Genomic DNA, 25,474 nt, shown 5'->3' with positions numbered 1-25,474 from the left:
AAAAAAAAATAGTGTTTTGTTGGTCGCCAGATTTATCGGAGAGGGACCTATGTTTTCAGTGGCATCCATTCATTAGTCCGGACGATTGCCAGATAACCGTCCATTAGTTTTTCCTGAAATTTTGCCACAAATTGTATTTCATTAAATAGATGTGCACAGTAAAAAATTTTTTTGCAAAAATTCCTGTTGCTCAAGAGGTAAAAAATGGCATGTTTTGCCCCATAACTTTTGATTCATCCATTAGATTTTTCTGAAACTTGGCCAAATGTACAACCCATTGTTATCTATAAATTCAGTATGGGTGACCCTGGCAAAATTTTGGTTTGCGTCCCCGGAGACTTTTAGTGCACTTTTTCCATATTTCTCAACAAAAACTTTGTCTGACTATTGTGGTTTTCATAATGGTCAAATCAAATATACATGTGTTAAGGCCTGAAACTGCACCATTATCCATTTACACTGGGATTTCGTGTCACCAGGGTCTCTAAAGAGGTAAAAAATGGCCAAAAATGACACTTTTTGCCCCATAGCATTTGATCCATCCATTAGATTTTTCTGAAACTTGGCCAAAATATGGTGGCCATTATTCTTAATATAAATTCAGTATGGGTGACCCGGGCAAAATTATAGTTTGCATCCCTCTGGGACTTTTAGGGCTAAAAAACTTAAGGTATGAAATGGCACCATTTGTTCATTTTCACTGGGATTTGGCATTCCCAGGAGCTCAAAAGTGGTCACAAATGCCCAAAATTGCAAAAAAAAAAAAAAATGACATTTTTTATCCCATAACATTTGCCCCATCCATTAGATTTTTGTGAAACGTTTGTGAAAATGTGAAACTTTGCAAAAATGTGAAGGAAACGTTGGCCCTTCACACTTCTCACATTCAACATTTCTTCACTATTTTTTGTGGCGTCATCTCACATGCAGCACCAGAGGGGGACCACACATGCGTGGCTTGTTTGAAATTGTATGTAGATTCCTAAGTTTAACAAGATGCACATGAAAAATGTTGGCGGTTCATCATCTGAAACATTGTTCGAATAACATCCAAGATGAGAAAAGTGGTCCGAATAATTTAAATAATCCGAACCATCATAAGAACGACAAATCTTAATAATGGAATGACATGCCACCTCCACTTTTAATTCTTGGATGGCATAAGTCTCATTCAATCATTTTATTTGAATTTGAGTTTTAAATTTATCTAAAGTTGTTTTCCTCAGTTCTTTTATTTTTTATTTATTTTTTTTATTCTGTTTAAATCTACTCTCATTTCTTTCAAATAATCGTCCATTTTGCATGCCGGCATTTGGCTTTTAGGTTAGCTTGAAAGTCGATTTCTATCTCTGGCTATTTAAACTGCATAACTTGAAATTCGACAAGATTTTTATGTCATATGCCTTTCTTGACGCCAACCCAGTGAGATGATAGAAATGTTAATGCTAAAGGTTCATTGTTTAATTATCTAGTTCTATCTGCTGAATGAGCCCGCTTTTTTTTTCTTGGTTTTTAGGCAGAATTGCGCTATATTAAAAAGACAAATACAGAAAAATCTCTATGTACATAACTGTGGTGAAACAAAAATAGCATATTCCAAAAATCATGTAAATTGATCAAATAGTTTAATTTTTATAAAGGAGAAATATTTTTAAACTGTGATTGAAAAATTGTAGGCATTACAAGGTTGATCTCGCAAGTTTGAATTATCTCCCCTTGTTTCTTTAAGATTGTGATGCAAGTCAGTACCATCCTCACTTATAAAATTTAACCTTCCTAGTTAAAAATAGAACTGCGCGAACAATTTGTGATTTTTGGATTATGACATTTATTTCTATCTCAGGTACATCCTACAGATTTAAAAATTTTTTATTTTTTTAATATTGAGCGTAATTCCGGACAAGAACACTTTCATAAAGGATGATTATTCAATTAATTTTTTGTATGCAAAAGTCGTTCCAAAAGTAAAGCCTCTTCTTTTGTAACTCCAAAACTAAAATGTTGAAAGGCTATGAAGATGGAAGTAGTACAATTAAAATGAGCAACTATTTGTGTTCCAGAAATTATTTTGTAACTTAGTCCCCACATTTCTCAATGCACTTTTGCAAGCCTCTTTTGATACTTTGGTTTATAACTTGTATCTTTGGTGCCACTCCGAACCCATCTCCAAATAATGCTGACATCAGCTGCATCAGCTTTGTAAACATTGAACAGGTGCCATTGAATATTGACTGGTTCAGTTTTTTTTTTCTGCATTGTGGAATGACACATTTCTTCTTCTGATGCATGCCTATGACAGCGATTATTTTCTTCGTCTCACGCCGTCAGTACAACAGAGATGAAACTTTCAGGTCATGAATGCATAAGTTCGGTCATCATAACAATGAAATTTGCAATTCCGTTTGATCCATTTGAGCAGAATAAAAAATAGGAGGCATTACTTTTGAAACATTCTATTGTATATATAGATTTCATAAAAATAAGCCAGAAAAGAGATGAGATGTCACGAGTTGAAACTCATTTTTGCACTCTGGCTGGTTTGTGATACTTTTAGATTTTATAAATATATTTCTCTGGAATTTCTTTAAAAATAAAACAGACATGTGTCTGTGTTTATGTAAATGTTTAACCGATAAACTCTTAAATTATGGGTGACATTACACTGAAATTAACAGGAAATATTAATCCTACACAAAGGATGGTTTATAATCTGTGTTTCAAAGGACGAATAACGTACAAAAGTTAAGTTAAAATGTTCATCTCAACTTGCCAATATTTCTATTAGTTTTCGCAAGTGTGAAACTAATCATAACTAAAAGTAGTTTAATTTTATAACTTTTTTTTATCTATTTGTCGGTTTAGCCCAAATAGTAGCGAATGCGGCTGGATTGTTAAATGTTTTGGTTTTGATTTTCGCTGATAGCATGCAAGTTTTTTTTTTTTTTTTTAAACTTTTGAAATCAGTACTCTCTCTCTCTCTCTCTCTCTCTCTCTCTCTCTATATATATATATATATATATATATTCATATATTCATTCAATAGAGAATGGTTTCTTTAATAATAAATACAAAATCTGCAATAATTATATTTAAGTGTAGTTGACAACCAGGCAAAGCCTTGTGCCAACCACTTGTCATATTCATATTGAGAAAAAAATAATCTCATTGTTGCAACTTTATTAATTAGCTTATTAAACTGTTTTTATTTTTTTTTTTGACATAAGGAAACTAATGAATCTCCTTTTTAAATGTTTCTCATTTTTTTTTTTTTTTTACAGTCCTCGTATCTTTGATGACGACGTGGACATCAAGTCTTTGCTGCCTGAAAATCAGGATGCTACCGTGGATGATGACTTGGCTGAGAACGCCCCCACTGTAGCCGAATTTGTAGATGAGCGTCCACTCCATGTGCAGCAGCTGGAACAATACCAAGACACAGTCCGATGGAAGTCGGTTGAAGATAACAAAGCTGAAGAAGGTGAAATCGTGTCTGATGAAGAGAATGTTGAAGAAAAGAACGATGTGGAAGATGATGGACATATATCATCCGATGGTGAATTATCGGACACTAATCATAGTCACGAGTCTGGTAGCTCTGATGCCTCTCCATCTAAACCGAAAAAACTGTTTTCTGATGACACCTCACCCCAAAAGTCTTCAGCTCAAGATTCTCTGTCTAACATAAGTTCAAAGACGAAAGAGGGAGTCAGTAAACAGGAAGAACAGAAACCCTGCCATGATTCTGATTCAGATGAGAGCATGGAGGAAGGTCGAATTCATGACGACTCTGGATCGGAGCCGTCTCCTCGCAGACGCGTCCGGCATAACCTGGAGTCAGATAAATCTCCAAAACGGAGACATGATTCTCGGTCAGAATCTGAGTCCTCACCATTGCGAGGTGGTCAGTCCCGAAGAGTGAGACATGACTCTGATTCTGATAGCCGATCAAATCCCCTAAAACGTTCTCTTCAGGACTCCGATTCTGATGGTTCCTCTTCTGACTCTGATCAGCCAGCACCCCGCAGAAGACGGCAATATTCAGACTCAAAGCCAAGCCAGACCACTAGCCCGTTATCAAGTAAGAGAGCATCTAAGGCACGCACAGCGTCCGATTCAGATGCCTCCCCAACCCATCGAAGGAGGCCTGCATCTGACTCTGATCATTCTCCTCCTCGTCGGAGAAGACACTCTTCAGACTCTGACCAGTCTCCGCCTCACCGGAGAAAGCCCACGTCAGATTCAGACCATTCCCCTCGTCGAAGAAGACCCACTTCAGATTCAGACGCATCTCCTCGACGGAGAAAGTCTCCATCCGACTCTGATCAATCCCCTCGTCGGAGAAAGCGGAATTCTGATTCAGATAATTCTCCACCGCGACTACCTCGCCGTCACAGTTCAGATTCAGATTCGTCCCCCCCACGAAGGAGAACTGGCAAAGCTGAGCGCAGCCCCCCACGTCACCACAACCATTCCGGTGCTCTATCAAAAGAGAGACGGACTCAAAGGGACGGTTCAGATTCAGATTTATCGCCCCCTCGGCCTGGTCGCAATTCCTCGCCAGTCAGACGACCTCAACTTGACAGCAGGGGAAGGCGGCAAAAGACACTGGGTGGTGCAAAAGCGGGCTTGTCTACTGCTGAAGACATGCGCAGAGAAGCTCGGCACATGCGTTACAAAGAGGATAAAATGTTCCGACAGGTAAGATGTTTAATCGTACTTGGTATTTGTTAGTGATATAAAAAATTGCATGGTAGTTGACTATTAGAAACGTATCCTAGATGCAAATCTCTCTCTATAAATAAATGTCAATGTGTGTGGCTTCCTTGTAGAAAGATAGGTTATAAAATCTACATAAAAACTGATCGTCGTCTTATGTAAGATTTTCCAGAGAAAGGTTTAATATGTATATCTGATTTTAATGTGATTTAAACTATATCTATAAGAAACCAATTTAGAGTTATTCGGAATTGCAGCTTCAGACTAAATTCGGAAGCAAAAACGAAAAAAAGTAATATGGTTCTATGAGCATAGCAAAAAAGGACATTCAATCCTAAACAACATCAGGTTAATTTAATATTTTGTGCCTGCATATAAAGATTTTTTTTTTTTTTTTAGGTTTTATTTCTCAAAATCCTTCACTTTATAATAAAAATAATTTGGATTTATATATATACTAGCGGGGGTATCCGGCGTTGCCCGAGTGTTTGTTTCCGGGACGGGGGGGGGGGGAGTTTTAAAAAATGTTATGGTAGGTAAGTAGGAAGGATCAAACCCGGAGTCATGAGTAAAAGTAGGAAAATAAAGTGTGAAAAAAAACAAAAAAAAAAAACATCTGCAACGTTAACAGTTCGGCCACCAAGAAAAGTCCATTCCAGTTGTTTAGGAAAAAAAAAAAAAAAAAAAACGACTACGGTAGGTCGGTGTGAACGTGAAAATATAATGTGAATTGTCCAGCACGCTAACCACTATGCCACAGAGCACTGCAGCTTAGTTTAGTGATTTTAAATAACTTCACATGAAAGAACTACGAAGCCAAACCGGTGTTCTCTTCTCAACTGTTCCTTGTGAACGATCCCCAAATGGTGTTAAGTGGTGGCAGGGGGAGGAGGAATTTATTAGAGAGAAAATATTTTACCACTTCCATTGATCTTAACCGATTTTGGCCGTGACTTCTCAGCAGAAAAAGTATAGAAATCTAAGATTATCGAGGAATTTGAGAAATAATAAGCCAATAACACACCTCAGATATTGTTCTGCCGTTTGTGCATATTATATTTGCATGAAATATCTTGATTTTTAATCCTATTAATGTCAAAATCAGACGGGGGAAAAAATGAGTTCATTTTATTTATATATATATATATATATATATATATATATATATATATATATATATATATATTAATTCCAACACACAAGTGAGTAAAAAAATATTGAATGAAACCATTTAAAGTATTTAGGGGAAGGGAGAAAACAAATATTAAGTTAGACTCCACAACCAATATTTTTACTATTATTGGTCAGGCTAAATGGGTACAATGCTGCACAAACTTAACTAAAAACACAACCTTCACCTTGACATAGGTAATAGAATATAATCATGGCTATAAAAATTGTAATATAAATAAATAAAAATATGAAAAAATAAGGAATAGATAAATGCATGTCATCAACTGCAAATAATCAGGTTTCACTCACATCATCACGCTGTAAATATATGTACACTTTCCTTGGTTGATAGTAATAATGCTCTACTAGTAAGTAATGGCAGAAGTTTGCACAGTTTACTCCACTGCTAACTTTTGCAATCAGACTAGTGCTCCTTCTTATGCATCAATGGTTTCATCAAAGTAACTAAACTCAAATAAGTCCCACGCATAACTAATAAAACAACAATTTTAGACAACATCTGGTATAATTCACCAATGTAGTCTCCTTCTAGGGCAAGTGATTTTTTTAAATTTTTTTTTTTTACAAAGGAGTTACCACTTATAAAGACCCAGAAGCCACTTAAGGATAAGGGTACAGTAGTCAAAGGGAACATGTAAGTAATCGTTAGTAATGGAAATTTGATAAATTGGATTACTTAAGGGGATGGCTCATCAAGAAATTTGTTCATGTTGGACTTGAAGATGATCATATTGTAATCAGTTAGAAAGCAGGAAGTGATAGAGAGTTCCACAAGCATGCAGTTCTAAGAAAGAAGCTTTGTTTATGGAATCTACGTTTAGGTTTAGGCATAGATGAAGAATGGAGGAAATTATTGATAGTAGTTTCTGCTAGACGAGTGTTTTTATGAAAGTCAGGCAAGGTGGGACCATAAATTGGAGCTCAGCTGAGCACTTGCCATGAAAATAACAATAAAGCAGAGACAGGCTCGTAACATCTCTTCTATGGGAAAGAAATTGAAAAGGGATCCCCTACGAGGCTACGAAGTCTATTTTGAACTCTGTCAAGGCAGGATAAGCTGCTTCTAACAGCTCGTGCCCAGATGTAGTAACAGTACTTCATCATTGAAGGTACCTGGCTCTTATACAAGTAGAGAATTGCTTTAGCAGTGAGATATCTACTGGAACGGTAGAATGATCCAACCATTTTTTCCAGCAACCTTGGCAACAGATTTGATATGCATGTTCCATTTCAGATCAGGAGGAAAGGTCAGACCCAGAAGCTCGTCAAAACATGGAGCCTCCCCAAAACGAGAGCCATTCATTTCAATTGATGCCAGCCACCTCTTTCCCTAGTGCACCATGTGCTCAAGATTAGAGGAGAGATAATCAAAGAGAACTTGGTCGTTTACAGCCTTTGAAGTGTTGCCATAGATGGAAGTGTCGTCAGCATAAATGTTTACGAATGATCTTAGGATGTAATTTGGGAGATCACTGATGTAGGATCAGGAAGAGAGTTAGGCCCAGGATGGACCCCTGATGGACTCCAGCATTAATACTGTGAGCTTCTGATTTCTGCCCATTAACCACTATTATGACCCTATCAGAGAGAAATGATTTAATAATTGAGAAGACATTTCTAGTTATACCATAGCTGGAGATCTTGTGGCGTAGACCTTTATGCCATATCCTATCAAAGGTCTTTGATATGTCAAGAGCAATTGCCCTAGAAAAGAAGCCTCTGTCAAGAGATTCGCTAATCCTATAACTGTTAACACATCTGCTGTAGATCTAGCAGAACGAAAACCATATTGTATGTCACTGTGGAGGTTATTTTTGCTGAGGTGGATGATATACTAATTCCAATACTTCTCTAACAATTTATTTATTATATTATTATTTATTATAGCTTGATTTATCTTCAACCTCAAAATGCGCCTCAGTTTCTAATATCATTTCTTCATTGGATCTAAATCTCTTTCTCTTGAGCATTTATTTGAGGTCTGAAAATAACTAGTCGCCGGGGACCAGATCTGAAAACATACTTCATTTATGTTTTTTTTTTTTTTTTTTTTTGTGATTTCTTCTGTCAAACGCAATCATAATGCTATGTAATATTCGCTAGTGATGGTTCTTCCTTTCTTGAGCTAATCTACGAACAAAATAGCTTGTAATTTTCAAGAAATAGAAGCCAAAACTTTGCCTGCTGATGTTTGTGTCTTGATGTTGGAGTTCACTCCGCTAATTACTGATTTGACTACAGAATGAAATGGATTCATTTTTCATCTATTGTCATTTATTGACGCAAAGACTTTATTTTGTTGTATTGAAAGAGTTGAAAAAAACGCTTTGATACACTTTTTTTTTTTTTTTTTTTCATCAACTATAAGCAAATGTGACACTCAGTTTTTTAAAACACAGATTTCTCATTGACAAATGTTCATGCAAAATGTTAAATAAATGGCTTTCTGGTATCTGCAACTCTTCTACTTCCTTATGCAGCTTCAATCTATAATCAGTCAAAACAAGTTTGTCAAATTTGTGCCTGTACAACTGTTTTCTTAATCATTATACCACCTCTTAACCATTGTTTCCGATGAAGCCATCTGAATGAAATTTTAAGCTTTGTTTGGTGTAATGGTGTTTTTTTTTTCTACCAGAAAGAATTGCTGGCAATTCTGCATTACACGGACGGCATCATTCACTAAACTGTCACCAGGTGGCACTTCTCTCCATTCAAATTCTTTATTAATGGTAATTACCAGATCTCCTAGAAATTGAAAAGATTTTTGTTTTTTTTCTTTAGTGAATGAAAGCGAATTGTAACATAAAAATCTCCAATCCGTGTTCGCCACTTCTGCATTCCACAGACTGCATTTTTTTTTTTTTTTTTTTTTGCATTTCACTAAACTGTTGTTAGGTGGCACTTCTCTTTATTCAAATTGTTTATTAATTTAAAAATTAAAATTAATATATTGTTGACCCTTTAACAGGTGTCACAAAAAATTTAAAACTATATTTTGTTACAGTGCCAATTTTACTTTAATTCAAAAAATATTTTGGAAACAAACCCCAAAAATCCAATTTTGCTTTCAAAAAATGTTTCATTTAAATTATTAAATTGCTTGAAAAAAACAAAAAAATTCCAATTCCAATTTTGTTAATATATATATATATATATATATATATAAGACATGAAAAAAATGGCTTTACCGATAATAAATAAGTTAAAATAACGGTTTTGATTATTGATAATCAGTAATTATCGGAGGTATTCTGGAACAAAACTTCACTAAGATCACTCCTAGACTTATACACTAAAGTTCTGTAAATTTTAAAGAAAATTTGTTCAGCCGTTTTGGAGTCTATAAGGAACGAACTCACACACAGACAAAGTTATGTTTATATAATTGTGTGTATGTGTGTGTATATGTATGTATGTATATATATATATATATATATATTCCTAAAATATCTGGCCTTGATAGAGGGAAGACTAAAACTTTCTGCTATGATTTCAAATGATCTGAAATAACAGCAAGGGAAGACTTAATTCCAAAGATTTCTCATATGTTTTTGGTTTTCACACATAAAGTAAATTTCACTAGTACTACTACACACAGACAATAAAATGCTTTGAATAATCACAGGTTTCGAGGTAGTTCTACTAAAATAGCCATATTTTAAAAACCAAAGCACTTGAAGTTTTCAGAATACAGCTGTTGTGTTTGGAAATGAATACACGTTCAAATGAATTAATAAATATGAATGCACATTATATATTTTTTAAGAGTTTTAAGCAAATAAAGTGATAAAAATGTGAACGTCATAAAACAGCGTTTTTGGTAAAATTTTATAAAGATCCCCCCAATGTGTAAAGGTTTGTACCGCATTTATATGAAGAATTTTGTCATGAAATTTGGGAACCAATCAGAAGAGGTGCCAATTTTAATAGTTTGGGGTGTGTGAAATATTTTTGACCATTTCTTTTTTGTCATGTTAAAAATAAAACTTCAATATGGCGAGTATCGAACATTTTCAAAAATATTTTCTTCTGAGACCCACTAGTAAGTAAATCAATCTTTTTACTATTTTTATCAATTAAAAGTATAATTGTGTGCTGTGTAAGACCGCGGTAATTGATAACAATTTAAAAGGACCTACCTGAAAAAAAACAAAAACGTTTCTATTTATTGAGTTCGGAAAAATCAAGTTAGTATTAGCGGCAGCAGCTGTAGTATTAGTGATAGCACAGTAGTAAACAACATATGTTCTTTAATTTTTATTCAAGAACAAATTAAAAAGAAAATGAAAATATGAATATAAAAAAATGTTCTTACATGTTTAATTAGAGCTATTTTGTTATCGGAATAACATTAGTTTAGAGCTATTTGGTTTTCAGAATATATAATCACAACAATCCCAACCAATCTGGCATTATGAACCCGTTACAATTTCTCACATTTCTGGTCAAATTTAAAAAAAATATTTATATGGTTGAAAAGACAAGAAAATAAGCTTTTGTAAATATATAGCTTGCATGTACTTTTATTCCTTGCATTAGTTTTGAACAGCGAATTAAAACAGTGTTTTCAAACAGCTGAAAATGGTTTTGTTAAACTTATTTTTTTTACACAGTCGTTTTTTGTTTTGCTTTTTTGTTTTGTTCTTTTTTTTTCTTTGTAAAATAAGTAGCAAAATCCATATCCATATTCTTGAAATTTTATAAGAAGTTAGAAAACACATCAAACTGCAATTAGGAAGTTTTTTTATTTTTTTTTACTTATCTGACCTATTAAGCGAAAGACAAACCAACAAATTGAAGGAATTTTCTTCAAAATTTTGTAATTTGAAATTTTAAAGCTGCTTTTTATTAAATTAAAATTAAATATAATATTTGAGTTATTTACCTGTCAAACACACACACACATATATATATATATATATATATATATATATATATATATATATATATATATACAGGGTGTCCCAAAAGTCGCGCACCATATATTTATATTTTTTTGTTTCAGATTTTATTTGGCTTAGAAGTCGCGCACCATATATTTATATTTATCGATGCATGTATTCAGGCTGAAGGTGAACAATTTGAGCATCTATTGTGCTTTTGATTAATAAAATTGATATTCATTGATTTTCATATTTGTTTTTATATAAATCTACATGGTGCGCGACTTCTGGGACACCCTGTATATGTATGTATGTATATATATATATATATATATATATATATATATATATATATATAAACATAAACCTTTCTGTAAGGTATTTATTTGAAATGGAAACGGCATTTTGTAGTTAAGACAACAAAACAAAAATGGAGTAAAAAAAAAAATATGTGGCAAATAAATTATTAAAGGCAAGGTGAATTACTCTTCTACATATCTGGATAAGTTTTACAAACTACAGAGGTACGAAAAAGTTGTCAAAAAAATATATAACAAATAAATGTTATCAAAGGCAAGACAAGTTACTTTTCTACCTAACTGGATAATTTTTTAGTGTTTTTATTTAATGTAAAATGTTTATTCAGTTTGAAAATTAATATTGAGTGCTACCAGATAACAAGAAAAAAATGGCCAGTGTTTCTTTACATCTTTGAAGTCTCGACAAAGATGTCAAAATAAAAAATAAAACAAAAAGGTGGTAGAAACCCACCTGATAAATGTTACTGTGATATTTATTGGATGGGTTTCTATCACCATTTTGTTCTTATTTTGAAGTGATTATCAAGACTTCAAAGATGTAAAGAGAAATTGTGGCTATATTTTCTTATTCTCGGGTAGCATTCGATGATACTTATTTTTCAGACTGAATAAATATCTCCCTCATATATATAGTTTTTGAAGTTTTTAACATTTGAAACTATACAAAAAATTATTTTTTATCATTCGTTAAGAAAAAAAAAACATCTAGTCAGTAAGTCATTTAACCACCTGCAATCACTGCATCAACTCTCAAATTTACTATAATACCAATTTTTTATTTTTTTTTTATTTTTCAAGGGATCATCAGTTGTTTACCATGAAACACTGTTTCGGGGATTTAAAAACAAAACAGTGTATTACATCATGGCTCCCCAGCAGTGTTGATCAAACACCACCACCCTTAATCTTAGGAAGAAGACAAGTTACAAAAATTTTGATCCAATTTCCTATTAATTGCAATTACTAACCTTTTCATAGTATAAAAATGAATTTCTTACCTGTGCGATTCATCAATTTCCACATTTAAAATGGATTATATTTATTTGCTGTCCACTCAGCAAAATGTGGCACAAGGCCGGAAAGTGGTAACCTAGCAGGCTCCCCTAAAGGAGGGGCACTCCTGCAATTTTAAAAATTGCCTGAGTAACCCCGTCGGCATTCCCCGGTCGGGGCGCCTCAGGCAACAAGCAATAAACTTGCCCCACCGGAAAGCCCAGTGGCAAGGCCTGGGAGGGTGGACCTCCTAGGTATTACCCAGGCGGTGTACCTCAGTCCAACAGGTGCTGGGCCGGTCTCCGGCCCCTCACCTGTTGAGCTGAGTGTCAAGTGACGGATCCTTGACTGGTACTATCCATTTGAAATGGATACATTTTTTAATTTATCAGTCTTGTATTTATAAGATTTGGATTAATCCATTTAACTACTTATCACCCCCACTATAGTTAGTAGTTTGTATATTTACATTCTTATTTATTTAAAATTAGATATATCAAGGTTAAAAATATTTTATTTTTACATATATACATTTTTTTTTTTTTTTTATATATATATATATAAATTTATTATATGTAATTATAAATACATTTATACATTGCTAATATAATTTTGGATTTCCTTTATTAATATAGTCTGGTTTATCTTAAACGATTCAAAAGCATCAGGATAACGAACAAATGCTTTATTTAACTGTTTAAATATTTTATTTTTATCTCCACCTTGTTTTATCATCCTTATTATTAAGCTAGAAACTGGTGGTATAAAATCTGTTAATTTTAGAGTAATACGAGCTATTCTCAAAAACTCTGACATAATGGTTCCATAAAACACAAAAACAGGGCAGGTGCTATCCTTATGGGGCATACGTACTATTTTAAAGGGGAATGCGTTTCTTTTATCAAATATTTTATAAAGAAAAATCCCATCCTCAATTTTTATATCTAAATCCAGAAATGTAGCCTGTTGTCCTCTATGTTCACAATTCAATTTTAGTTCGTTTGGATATATAAGATGTTTATTTTTTTCGAATTCATCATTATCGTTTATGCATATAAGGTCATCTATAAATCTCCTACACCCATGAAAGTTATGTTTTAGATATATCTGTTTTTAATAATGATGACATATATATATATATACTCGAGTCTATGTAAATACATATATATATATATATATATATATATATATATATGTGTGTGTGTGAAAGAGGAAAATAGATTTTGTTCAGCCAGTTGCTACAATATTGTGTGTGTGTGTATATATATATATAATATATATATATATATGAAAAAATTTATTTATACAAACATTTTATTTAATAAGGAAATTTATATTATTATACCCTGCTTTACTTGTTATTGAGCATTGTTTTATAAACACTGTAAGTTTCATTGATCAACATCTAGGAAATAATATAATCAATACTATATATATATATATATATATATATATATATATATATATATGTGTGTGTGTATGTAATGTGAGAGAGAAATAAATGTCACTACTTTTTTATTATAAGTGTGCACAAATAAAAATAATGGAATTTTTTCTTTTCAGTATTCACACTAGTATTCATATAAAATGTTGTCTCAATCATTGAAGTTAAGAAATAAAAAATTGTCTCCAACTAAAAAGTTTAAAAACGAAATAATGTGTCACTTGGTATAAAAAGGACAAGAAATGTAATTGAAAATAAAGTCAAATTGATCCAAAATTTGTGAACAATCAACAAAATAAGCATAAAAATGTCACTGTCCTCATTCTACAATTGAACAAATTTTTTTTTTTCAATTTGTCTGAACCCAAGCTATACATTTAATCAATAGAATACAATATTTTCAGATGTCAGAGATAATGTACAAAATATTATCTTAATGTTTGAAAATTAACTAAAAATGCATGTTTTTTTTCCATTTTAGAATATTAATTACAGGCATAGCAAATATGGGTAGACATAGATATTGGATATGTCACATATTACAAAATACTAATAAAATGTGAAAAATATGTTAATGCGAATGTTGTTAGAAGGAACGTGAAAATTTTGCATATAATGTATATTTCTCCAAAAATAGGTGGAAATATAAAGGAGGGCTGCAAACTATAGTATTTTCTTAATATTTAATCATTCTTGCCATCATCTGCAACAAGAAAGCCATTTTTTTTTTTCATTTGAATATTTACATAGATAAAGTCAGCATAGCATCTAATAACCATACATTTTAATTCTAACGCTGAATGTTATAAAATTAAAATTTATTTTTTTCTCTTCAGCTAAAGATCAAATAGCACTTTATGGTGATGGAAGAAATATTACTAAGTGTATTTCCCATATTGATCGTGACTGCATGCAAAAAAAAAACCAAAAAAAAAACGAGCCTGCCAATATACCAGCCCTAATAGTGTGTGAATGGACAGCCAGTATAGAATGTTTATGAACAAAAATGAAAAGAGTCTTTGAAAGATCAAAAAAACGAATTACATTCAACGCCTTTTGTTCCTTCTTGGGAAACTCTCCCACGATCTGAATCCAGAGAAAAAGAAAATGAGAGCAATAAATGCTCCTGTACTCCAACTCTTTCATCGTCTGTATCAAGTGGCAATAAAGCAATGACATATGAGGAGCACAAAAATTTGAATCTTAAATTTAAAATTGAAAGAGCACAAAAATATCCGAAAAAAAACAAAAACAATTGAAATCTGACATTAAAAAAAATATATATAGAAAAGTCCTGCTTCAAAAATACCTATTATAATCCTGTAAATGTTTGAAGAGTATGGCACAATAATGTTGACACACCGGTTCTTGCCAGATCACCAAGTTAAGCAACATCGAGCCTGGCCAGTACCAGGTGGGTGACCATTTGGGAAGGCGAGGTGCTGTATGTACCTTCTGGGAAGATTGGGCATGGGGCCAGCACCCTGACCCCCAAAAAACAACTTGCTACAAAAGTTGTGGATGGACAAAGTCTCTCCAGGGCTATGGATGGATGGAAATGTTCGAAGAAGGGAAAAGTCCAGCTTATTGCTTCTGGATGACATGAGGAAACGGCTTATTTTGAAAGGATAGACAAACTGATGCAAACTATTTTAAAAGAACGTAAATTAAAAAGTTACTACAAAAGAAAAGCAGAGTGAAAATTACTTTCAAAAATGGAAAAGGAGAACAAGAAGTCAACACAGACAAGAAATCCCCTTAAGGAAAGAAAACAAAGTATAAAATAAAAAATAAGTGTTTCTCTACACTCAAATTCAATAAGAATATGCGTCTTTGTGTGTATGAACTTTTAGCTTTGGAAGTGTCATCATCTCATTTGAGTGATGTCATTAATGCTGTCAGTCAACATATTTTTATTTATAAACTAGCATTTCAGTCCGGTGTTGGCTGGGTGTTTGGAGGTGTATGTTGAGCAAAAAAAAAGAAAAAGCGGTCAATTTTTTTAACTTTGACCCTTACTATGACCCCTTAAAATTTATTGTTTTGGGCTCAAATCAAGTGACTAAGTTAGATCCATGTTCAAGGAACCTATATCTAAAATTTCAAGTGTTTAGACCAAAAATTGTCGGAGTTTGGTAGAGTTCTCAAAGGTCAAATAGTTGAACTTTGACCCCTTAACGGCCAAATTTCTGTCCGAAAACGGATTTCGAAAATTTTCCCAAATCTCAGTACCCTGTATATCAAATTTCGAGTTTTTAGACTGAAAATTGACAGTATTGCGAAGGGAAATGTACACATACACACAGATACACACACACACATTCACTTTTATAGATATATAGATGTAAACCAAAAACTTTGCCTTCCAGACAGACAGTTTTAAGAATGTCCGATGAAGCACATTTTTTAATCAAAGCTTATTACAATGATCGTTTGAATGAAACCTCTGGATTTAGGGTAAATAAAGATGGAACTAGTCAGAAAAAGAAAAAAAAAAAAAATACTAGAATGCAATATTACCTTGGATTTTAATGAGGCTCTAGTGTACAACAAAAGAGGATGCATCCTCTATTACGGAAAACACAGTCAGATAACTTGAGGAACTAGCTGCTTGTTGCATAGATGGAAAGGAGGAGGGAAAAGCTATAATTATTGAAAAGCTAAACTACTTTGAGTGACCGTGCGGAAAATGGAAAGAAATCTTCACGTCAACTTCAACAGTAGATAGAAGAAGAGAGGATCAAGAAGAAAATATTGTAGACCATTCACTGCATGGTTCATGTGCTTTTTTGTTTTCAGCGATATCGTCTTGAAAGATTGTTTCAACTGCAGGATATACGTTTTTAAGACGGTGATCCACTTGGTCGGGATGCTCATCTCCTTTTCAAATTTTGGTAAAAAGAAAATGTGACTGCAAGAATAGTAAGGATGACATCAGATCTTGGACCAAACATAGATGAAAAGAATGGCATTAAAGATCGGTGTCTAACCGACTGTAGATCAAGAAATCAAGTCATTTATTAATTGTTTTAATGGAATGTTCCTTGGTGCTGCACAGATAATTTTTCAATGAAATTCTCAGTTTAGAGAGAAGGTTAAAAAACAATCAAAAAGTAAAATGTATGTTTTCAGACCTTAAGGATTCAAGGATTATTACCATGGTTCAAGCTGTTTCAATTATTTATATAAAAATTACCGAACCATATTGGCGCCTTACAATAAGCCAGGAAATACATTTATCTGAAATTATTTTTTTACATATACAGCCATTTTTTTTTTTTTTTTTAATTTTTTTTTAAAGTAATCTTCAAAATTACTCTGTCACCAAACTGCTTTTGGAAGAAAATTGCTCCTCATTTGTATCTTTTCCACCACATAAAAAAAATCGCCTTTCTTTCAAAGCTCATCTGAAATCCGTAACCCAGATCGTATGAACCTTCTTCTCCAGGCAATCCAGTCAATAATTAATGGAATAGTAAAAAACTGTTAAGAACAAGTTAACAGATTTTCTTGATGGTGGGAAATACTCTACAATGAACTGTGCTGCTTCACCTGCCACTAAAGGCTCAATACTCACAAACATATTCAGTGAACGAAATTTTGGCTCGTTTTAATGCAAGTCAAAAACTACAGAAACATGCAAGTTTGCACTATGACAGTACAATCTTGATGCTGAAGTCCAGTCGCACCATCTTCTTCAAATGGTATCTTTGCAAAACTAAATAACAAGTTTGATTTAATTTTTGAAGCTCAGAGAAAAGGTTGATCGTTGTGTGAGAAGTACAGGACTGAAAAAAAGGAGATGAGACAAAAGGAGATACAGCTACTGAAGGAGACCAGCAACATATAACAAACAGGGATTCCAATACATCAGGTGATGATGAAACTAGTTTTAAACTAATGCATCGTCAGCCCAGGGCAATATGTTGCAGTGGCATATGAAACTAGATGGCTTCCAGGTAAGACCTCTTTATTTTAATAACTTCAGATTTTAAAATCTTATGAATTTTGCATATTGTTTTTACATTTAACATGCAAATCTTTGATAGTTTTTTTTCTTTTCTTTCTAGGAATGGTATTAGATATGTCTACTGGACAAGCAACAATAAAGTTTCTTCATCCATCTGTTTCTCCTGGGGTTTTTAAATGCCCCTCTCAATCAGATATTGCAGCAATTGAAATAAGTTTTTTAATATCTGATGTTGATGCACCAAACCTGTGTCAGGGGGCGGATTGTATGTTTTAAAAGAATATATGCAAGTTGAAGAAAAATTTGTCAACTTTAGCAAAAAGTTTTTTTTGATGTTTAAATAGGTGGGCAAAAATATTTGATACTTTACCAAAAGACACGTTTTCTGATAGAGTAACGTCACTTGTTTTAAATAAATTTTTGTTGTAATTCTTGTTAAGTTTCACACTCCTCATTTACATTTTTTTTTTTTTTTACATAGGCGTCATCAATTATCAAGGCCGAGAGGCCGTTCAAGGATAAGGGTTAAAGAGTGTAGAGTAGTCAAAAGGACAATATAGTAAATGATAGTTCGGTAAATTTGTTAACTTAAGTGTAATGGCTCATCAGAAACTTGTTTACGTTGGACTTGAAGACAACCATATTATAGACAGCTGGAAAGCAGGAAAACGGTAGACAATTCCACAGGCGTGTAGTTCTAAGAAAGAAGCTTTGATCATGGAATCTACGTTTAGGTTTAGGCACAGATAAAGAGTGGGGAAAATTATTGATAGTGTTTTCAGCTAGACAAAGCTCAGGCAAACACTTTCCATGAAAATAACGATAAAGCAGAGACAAACTCGCAACATCTCTTCTGTGAGATAGAGGTTCCAGCGAAGAGAAAAGGACATCTCCCACAAGGTCACAAAGTCTATTTTGAACCCTATCAAGGCAGGACAAGTCCTTTCTAGCAGCTCCTGCCCATATGTGGCAACAGTATTCCATCCTTGGACGTATCTGGCTCTTATATAGATAGAGAATTGTATCAGCAGTGAGATATCTACTGGATCGATAGAAGAATCTGACCATTTTTTCCAGCGGCCTTGGCAACAGATTTGATGTACGTATTCCATTTAAGATCAGGAGTAAAGGTCAAGCTTGTCAAAACTTGAGGCCTCCCCAAGACGAGAGGCATTCATTTTAATTGATGCAAAAACTCGCTTAACCTTACCTCTAATCCCAGCTATGAGTGCCAAGCCTTCTCCTAAAACGTTCTTTAATCCTAACAATAAAACTAGGTTCAAGTGGCAAGCCAACTACCTAATAAAATACCTCTATCCAAAACCCAACTTCTGCGTTTTAAAAATAAAAATGAAAAGGAAAAAAAAAAAAAATCAATCTTGAATTTTGTAAGGGTTATGTCCCTTTAATAGGAAAATACTTTTTATTTCTTTCTGGACATTTTGTTTGCTTTTATTTTAAAAAACAAACACAAAGTTTTGACTAACAATTTTGCTATACAAAATGCACACGAATTTAAAATTTATGTAACTTTTATTTGTAAAAATGTTTATATCTACAGTGTTAAAATATAAATGATAGCTTAAGGGCAAACTGAACATCTACAGAATGCCAACATCAATATATTACATATGAGTCCCCTGTGGAATTTCCACAAGTCCCGCTAGTGAGACATTTTATTTCTGCCTTCTATACCCATTTGTTATTTTCTTTCGTTTTATTTTCAAACTTTCCAGCTTAAGATGTTTTCTCTAACTTTACTGATTCAGCTGTTATTGTATATAAAATTTAATATGAATATTGAGTGGGGGAGGGGCATGTTCCATCAGGTTGAGAAATTCATTTTGATTTAAAATATTTTTTGTCATTGGACACTGGCATCCTTATCTAACCTGTCATCATGTGATCTTCTCAGCCAATCATGTTTTAGCATTTCTTTCCTTCAAAGAAAGAAATGATAATCATAAAGAGTTTAACAGTTTTTTAATTTACTTCATGTTTTTCATTTGTCTTTCAGTTGGATAACACTGTATCTGGGAAGAATGCCGAGACAATTGTACGAGATCGATCAACTGGAAGGCGCCGAGATCTGAAGCAAGAACAGATGAGAAAGAACGAAGAGCAAAAGAGGAAGGAATTGAAAGACCAAAAATATGCTGAATGGGGCAAAGGGTAAGTCTATCTTCATTTGCTTAGATAAAAATATCAATTGCCTTGCAATTCATGAAAGATGTCCCTCTTCAGCGTCTCTCCCTATATCAATAGAACACGTTAAATGATAATTGAGAAACCAGAAAATTCATGATTCAACTGCGTGATCGGGATTTATACTTACAAATGTTAAAGAAAAAAAACATTTTAAAAGTTTTTTCCAATTTACAAAACTCAAAGAATTAACAAAATAAAATATTGACAGTTGAAGTACCAACAGTATCTTTTTACATGCCGATGAAAGTTCAATTTTGTGACAAGATACTTATCACTTCCTCCCATGTCGGGTCAGTGGTGTGCATTCTCTTCTGATGACTCAACATTATCTGGAGACTGAAATGAAATACCCCACACTGTTTCTTCCAAACAACATTCTGTTGATCACTTTATAGCAAGTTTCTGTTACTGTTTTGGTAGCAAATATCGTTCTAATTTTAATTTAACTTTTTAATGATGTCTGGATTCTGATCTATTCATGTCAGATCAATATTATGGACTTTTGATTTATAATTTACTGGCGGGGGTGGCCAGCGTTGTCTGGAGTGTTTGGAGGTGTGTGTTAAGAAAAACAAAGTGTTAGCAGGCAGGCAGGCAGGCTTGAACTTGTGACGCGAAAGCAGAAAAGAAAGTGAAAGAAAACCTGATATCTTACTACTACGCTATGACGCCACAGAAAGTGAAAAGCGTTCAAATTTAGCGATGTCAATCAAAAAGTCGTCAACTTAATGATATTTAAGTTAAGAATCATAGGAGTCAGCGCAGAAATGAAAGTGGCTTTTAAACCTGGCCTGGGGCCAGTCAAGCTTTCGCATTCTCTTGTGGTATTTTTCTTCCTCACAAGGTCGTTCCCCCTGTTTTGGGAGAACTCTGGCAGCATCCAAATAAATAGCAATTGTCTGATATGAAGGGCTTCCTCGACATTGATCAAAGCTGATTACTTTCAAGACGTCCTGGCACGAAAGGCCAGGCGCTGTACCTTCGCTCCAATTAGGTTCGCTTTATTTATATGAAAAAGACCAACAAACACGCGAAAGAACGGAATAGAGGGAATTTCTTAAAAGTCGATGTAATAAATGTAGATATGATATCCATTCACAAATTGTAGATTTTATAATCTAGAGAGTATATAAAAAGTTGTAAAAAAATAGTAACCTCCCTGAGAACCCCAGCGAAGAAAAAAGAAAAAAACCCTTTTTGGATCTACTAAAAAGGGAGTGGCCGTTTTATGAGATTTTGCCATTTGCCTAGGCTTGAATTCATGGACATCATTTTCAATATCGAAGATAATACTTTTTGTTTGTGGATGTATAAAGGCAAATAGATTTTGTTAACGCTTTTCTTGTTGTTGAAAAACTCTTGACTGACCGATAACTGAATACATTGTTGTTCTTATTGATGGTCTCAATTTTACGTACACATTATCAGGTTGAAGCAGAAGGCTAAACAGGACCAGGCCGTTCAGGATACGATGCATGAATTGTCTAAGCCTTTAGCTCGCTATAAGGATGATAAAGATCTGGACCAGATGATGCGGGAGCAGGATCGGGCAGGTGACCCCATGTTGGCCTTCATCAAGAAAAAGAAAAGGCCGGAAAAAGATGGCAAAGGTAAGGAAAAAATTGTTTTAATTTTCCCCTGGAGATGCAATTCAACTAAGATTTCATTTCCGAACTTATTTCATTGCCAATTATAAAAAGATTGTGTGATGAATTAGAAATTTTTTTTTTCTTTGATGTATAAATTTTAACTTGTAAGTTTAAGAAGACAATAAACATTTATTTGAAAATTTTAAATAAACTTTTGATGATATACACCTTCATCAAGTATAGAAATAGTTTTTTTTTTTTTTTTTCTTATTCATATTTGTGGCATGGTGCCACTAAAAAAGCACAGTTCGTGTGTAGTGATTGTATCATAAAAAAAAAACACTAGGATTGCATGTGGCTTGCATGAAATGAATTGGAATTTATTTTATTTTTTTTCATAAAATTGCTTGATGATCTATGAAAGAATCTTTTTAAAATCTGACTAAAAATAAATAACTTATAACTATTTCTGTGCCCTGCATGACTGGATATTTTTCAGTCTTTAAGATCATGTGTGTTTCATAAGATTTTTTTTATACTACTTTTGCAGTAGAAATATTAGGGAAGTTTTTCTACGAAAGATGAATCTTTTTTTTTATAGTCTACTTCTGATTTTAAGAGTTTTTGTAACTTGCCACTCTGACTTATGGTTAGTGGTAGGATTATAGAAAGGTTTTTGGACTTAGAGTTAAGTTTTTTTTTTTTTCTTTAGAGGAGAGATCGTGGCACAACACATTTAGGGGAAGGGATTTTTAGGAGGTTGTCACTTGGACCTAGAGCTTGGATAATTATTTTTTATACTAACTTTAAAGCTTAAAAAAACAAAACAATTTGGAGTGCTAACTGCTCTAAAAGACAAGAGTAACTGGGAAATGGAGGCATCATTTTACTTTAAATTTATATGTGAAACTGATTTCCCTCTATTCTAAATTATTTTTCGCTGTGTTTTCAAGATTTTTAGAGTATTCACACACAATCACCTAAAAAATAGAATTTAGTTTTATAAATTTGCAATTTTTATAAACTGTTGGCAGATTGGCATTATGAGTGATAATAGTGTAGGTAAACAGTAAAATTGTTGATTTTCGTTGAAAAGGCGATATTTTTTTCTGATAGGGTAATTAAAACTTGCTACTACAAAAAGAGAACAACATAAAATTCTAATTTTAATGCATAAAAAGGGTAAAAATATTTTTTTACTAGTTCAGGTACAAAAAATATTTAAAAAATGTTTAATACTCATGTTAAAGTTTATTTTTAAAACAACAAAAAAGAATAGGCTAGTTTATTTTTACCCTCATAATGTGAGATTGATTTTTTCTGATTGGTTTCTAAATTTCATGATAAAATTCCTCATAAGAGTGGTAATGAACTTTTATAAAAGAATGGCATTTGTAAAAAAAAAAAAAATGTTATGAAAATGAATACTTAATGGCGTTAAAATTATCAGTTTATATGTTCAAAATTCTTCAAATATATTCATTTAGGTTAATATTTATTAATGCACATGAAAGGATATTCATTTCTAAATAAAATAGTGGTATTTTGAAGACTTAAATTTTTTTTTTTTTTTTTTTTTTTAAATATAAAAATTTAAGTAAAACTATCTTGAAATCTGATTATCCAAAACGTTATTAGTCGAGAGTATTATTTAAAGCTGTCAAATTCTTAATTTGATTATATCCTTTGATCTGTGTATCCATTGTTTTCAATATAAAATCTTTTTTACTTTTTAGAACGGCCTACTTACAAGGGACCTGCACCACCACCAAACAGGTTTAATATTATGCCAGGCTACCGCTGGGATGGTGTAGACCGTTCCAATGGTTTTGAAAATCAGATCTACCAAAAAGCAGCAGAGAAAAAGGCAACGGCTGCGATGGCATATAAATGGAGTACAGAGGATATGTAAATAAATCGGGGTTTTAAAAAACTAAGAATCTTTAAAAAATTTATTCTTTTAAACACTCAGCTGATGGTATCTGTGCAAAGCACCCAGAAATATACCCTGGCCTCTGAAGGCAAATACATAAATATTAGAATAGTTTGTATTTTTAATATTTATAAATTAATGGATATATAGACATCTTTTAAATATCCATCAATTTATAAATATCAAAAAGAATTCTAAACAATTCCAATTTTTAAATCATCTTTATATGCTCATATAGCTTATGTTTCAATTAGTGTAACCTTCCCTTGGGCAAAGAATTTTAAGTGGAGTGGACCATCTTTATGAATGTGCAAACATGTAGAAAACAGTATTAAACAAAGACTAGTTTTGTTCGTTTTAATTTTTAATAAATCAAATTTGTCTTGTACAATTACATTTGAAATTTTATAAACATGCAAACAATTATATTATATATAAAAAAGTTCTAAAATATATGAAAATGTGAAACACTAAGATTTAAAAAAAAAAATGTCTTTAATTTAAAAATTTTTTTCCCAAAAATATGCATTTAAATTTTTATTTTTTTATTTTTCAATTATTCATACATTTGGCTCCTGCTAGTTAATATACTGAGCCCTGAAGCATAAGCTATATGAGTTAATAAAGAATATTAAAAAACAAAAAATTGTAATTTTGTTTTTCTTTTTATATATGTGGTGACCCTAAGTTCATCAATATTCCTCTTGTTTCAAATCATTAAATTTTTTTTTTTTTTTACATTTTTGCATATGTGCAATTTGGGTTTCCATGTATGAAGAAACACTTTCAGCATCTAAAATATTTTTAACCTCCTTTTAATTTCATTATCAGTAAATTAATTTACAAATAAATGATCTTCAGCTTTGATTTAAGCAGAGTTCAAAAGGTCAGGAATTTTAAAACTGATTTGAGTCTTTTATTTTATTTTATTTTTTTTTCTAAGAGTCAACCATTTTTGTTGGGAGCTAGTATTTACTACAGGAAGATGTGAGACAAGGTTTGAAATTGAGAGTTTAGTGCCTATAAAGGGGGAGCACTCTGGCCTTTTAAAAAATTGGGTCCTTGTTAAGATAATTGACAGCTTGATTCTTTTAAATGTCATTTTAAGCAAAAACAATATTACATACTTAATTGTCATGCTGAAAATAGTAACATATCCAAAAATTACGAAAATTCATTCAGTAGAAAGTTACTTCTAATTAAAAGTAATTTTTATGGAAAATTGGGTAAAATTGCATTTTTCTTAGTTATAAAGTAGGCTATACACAGGGGACATAACCCCGAAAGGAATATTTTAGATTACTTGTCATGGCTGCAATATTTGTTGCCTATAGCGATAGACTTATTTTTTAATTTTTTTTTTTTTTTTTTTATAAAACACAATAGCAGTTGTTCTACTACATGAACTTTCGTAATTTTTAACAAGCACTAGAAATTACCTGAGCAACCTCATTGGCATTCTCCCAGTAGGGGTGCCTTAGGCAGTAAACAATAAACAATAGACTTGCTCCACCTGAAAATGTATTTCATGGAATTGCACACAATCAAAGCCAGTAATACCTCCGCCAACATGGAAAAAAAACCATTTAAACAATAGCATAGATTCTGTTGGGTCTGGGACCAAAGGAAAATCTCCAGTTTGGAAGCTGAAACTGTTCTTTTTTTGTATTGGAATAGGAGTTACATTTCAGACTAGTAGGGCAACCCGACAGTCCGTTGGGCAAAAGTAGGTGCTTATTCAAATTCGCACTTATGGCAGCATTTAAAATTAAAGAAAATGGAGAAATGTCTGTATGATGTTACGTACTAGTTGTGAGACGAAAATGAAAAATTCCAAAAATTACGTAATTTGATCAAGTATTTTTTTTTTATTCAAGAAAATCAAATGTTACTGTTTTGATGTTGATGAAAAAAATAAATGTCCAACGAATCGGAGGACAAGTACAGACGATCCTAATGGTCATGAAATCTGTTAAATCTATTACTAATTACCTCTCATGTTCTCTTGTAAAACATGGCCTCGTCTATCATGGCAAATTTGTTTTTCGCAAATGAAATTAAAACAATAAACTACTTAATTGATATTTCATTTTTTTTTTTTTTTTTTTTTTTTTTATAGAATATAAAATCTTCATTCCGTGACAACTAGTACAATATAAAAGTTTTTTTTTTTTTCTTTAGGCTGTAGTCAGGTAACTTCTGCTACGGGAAGTGGTTACAA

At 32.6% G+C, this 25,474-nt stretch overlaps 1 protein-coding gene across 1 annotated transcript in view; it reads left to right on the top strand.

Moving 5' to 3' along the window:
* LOC145277719 (uncharacterized) overlaps window positions 1–24,159 on the top strand; it is a 38,430-nt gene extending 14,271 nt beyond the window's left edge. Inside the window, exons 2-5 of the mRNA XM_080129419.1 lie at window positions 3,279–4,698; window positions 19,541–19,695; window positions 21,160–21,341; window positions 23,057–24,159. Of these exons, the coding sequence (XP_079985545.1) occupies window positions 3,279–4,698; window positions 19,541–19,695; window positions 21,160–21,341; window positions 23,057–23,232 (1,933 nt within the window). The 3' untranslated portion in view covers window positions 23,233–24,159. The remainder of the gene's footprint in view (window positions 1–3,278; window positions 4,699–19,540; window positions 19,696–21,159; window positions 21,342–23,056) is intronic.
* The last annotated feature ends 1,315 nt before the right edge of the window (window positions 24,160–25,474 follow it).

Source organism: Euprymna scolopes, chromosome 6 (assembly GCF_053919585.1).
Source record: "Euprymna scolopes isolate OS-2025 chromosome 6, ASM5391958v1, whole genome shotgun sequence".
Lineage (NCBI taxonomy): Eukaryota > Metazoa > Mollusca > Cephalopoda > Sepiida > Sepiolidae > Euprymna > Euprymna scolopes.
The sequence above is the reverse complement of the archived record's forward strand: the minus strand, read 5'-3'. Positions and strand labels throughout refer to the sequence as shown.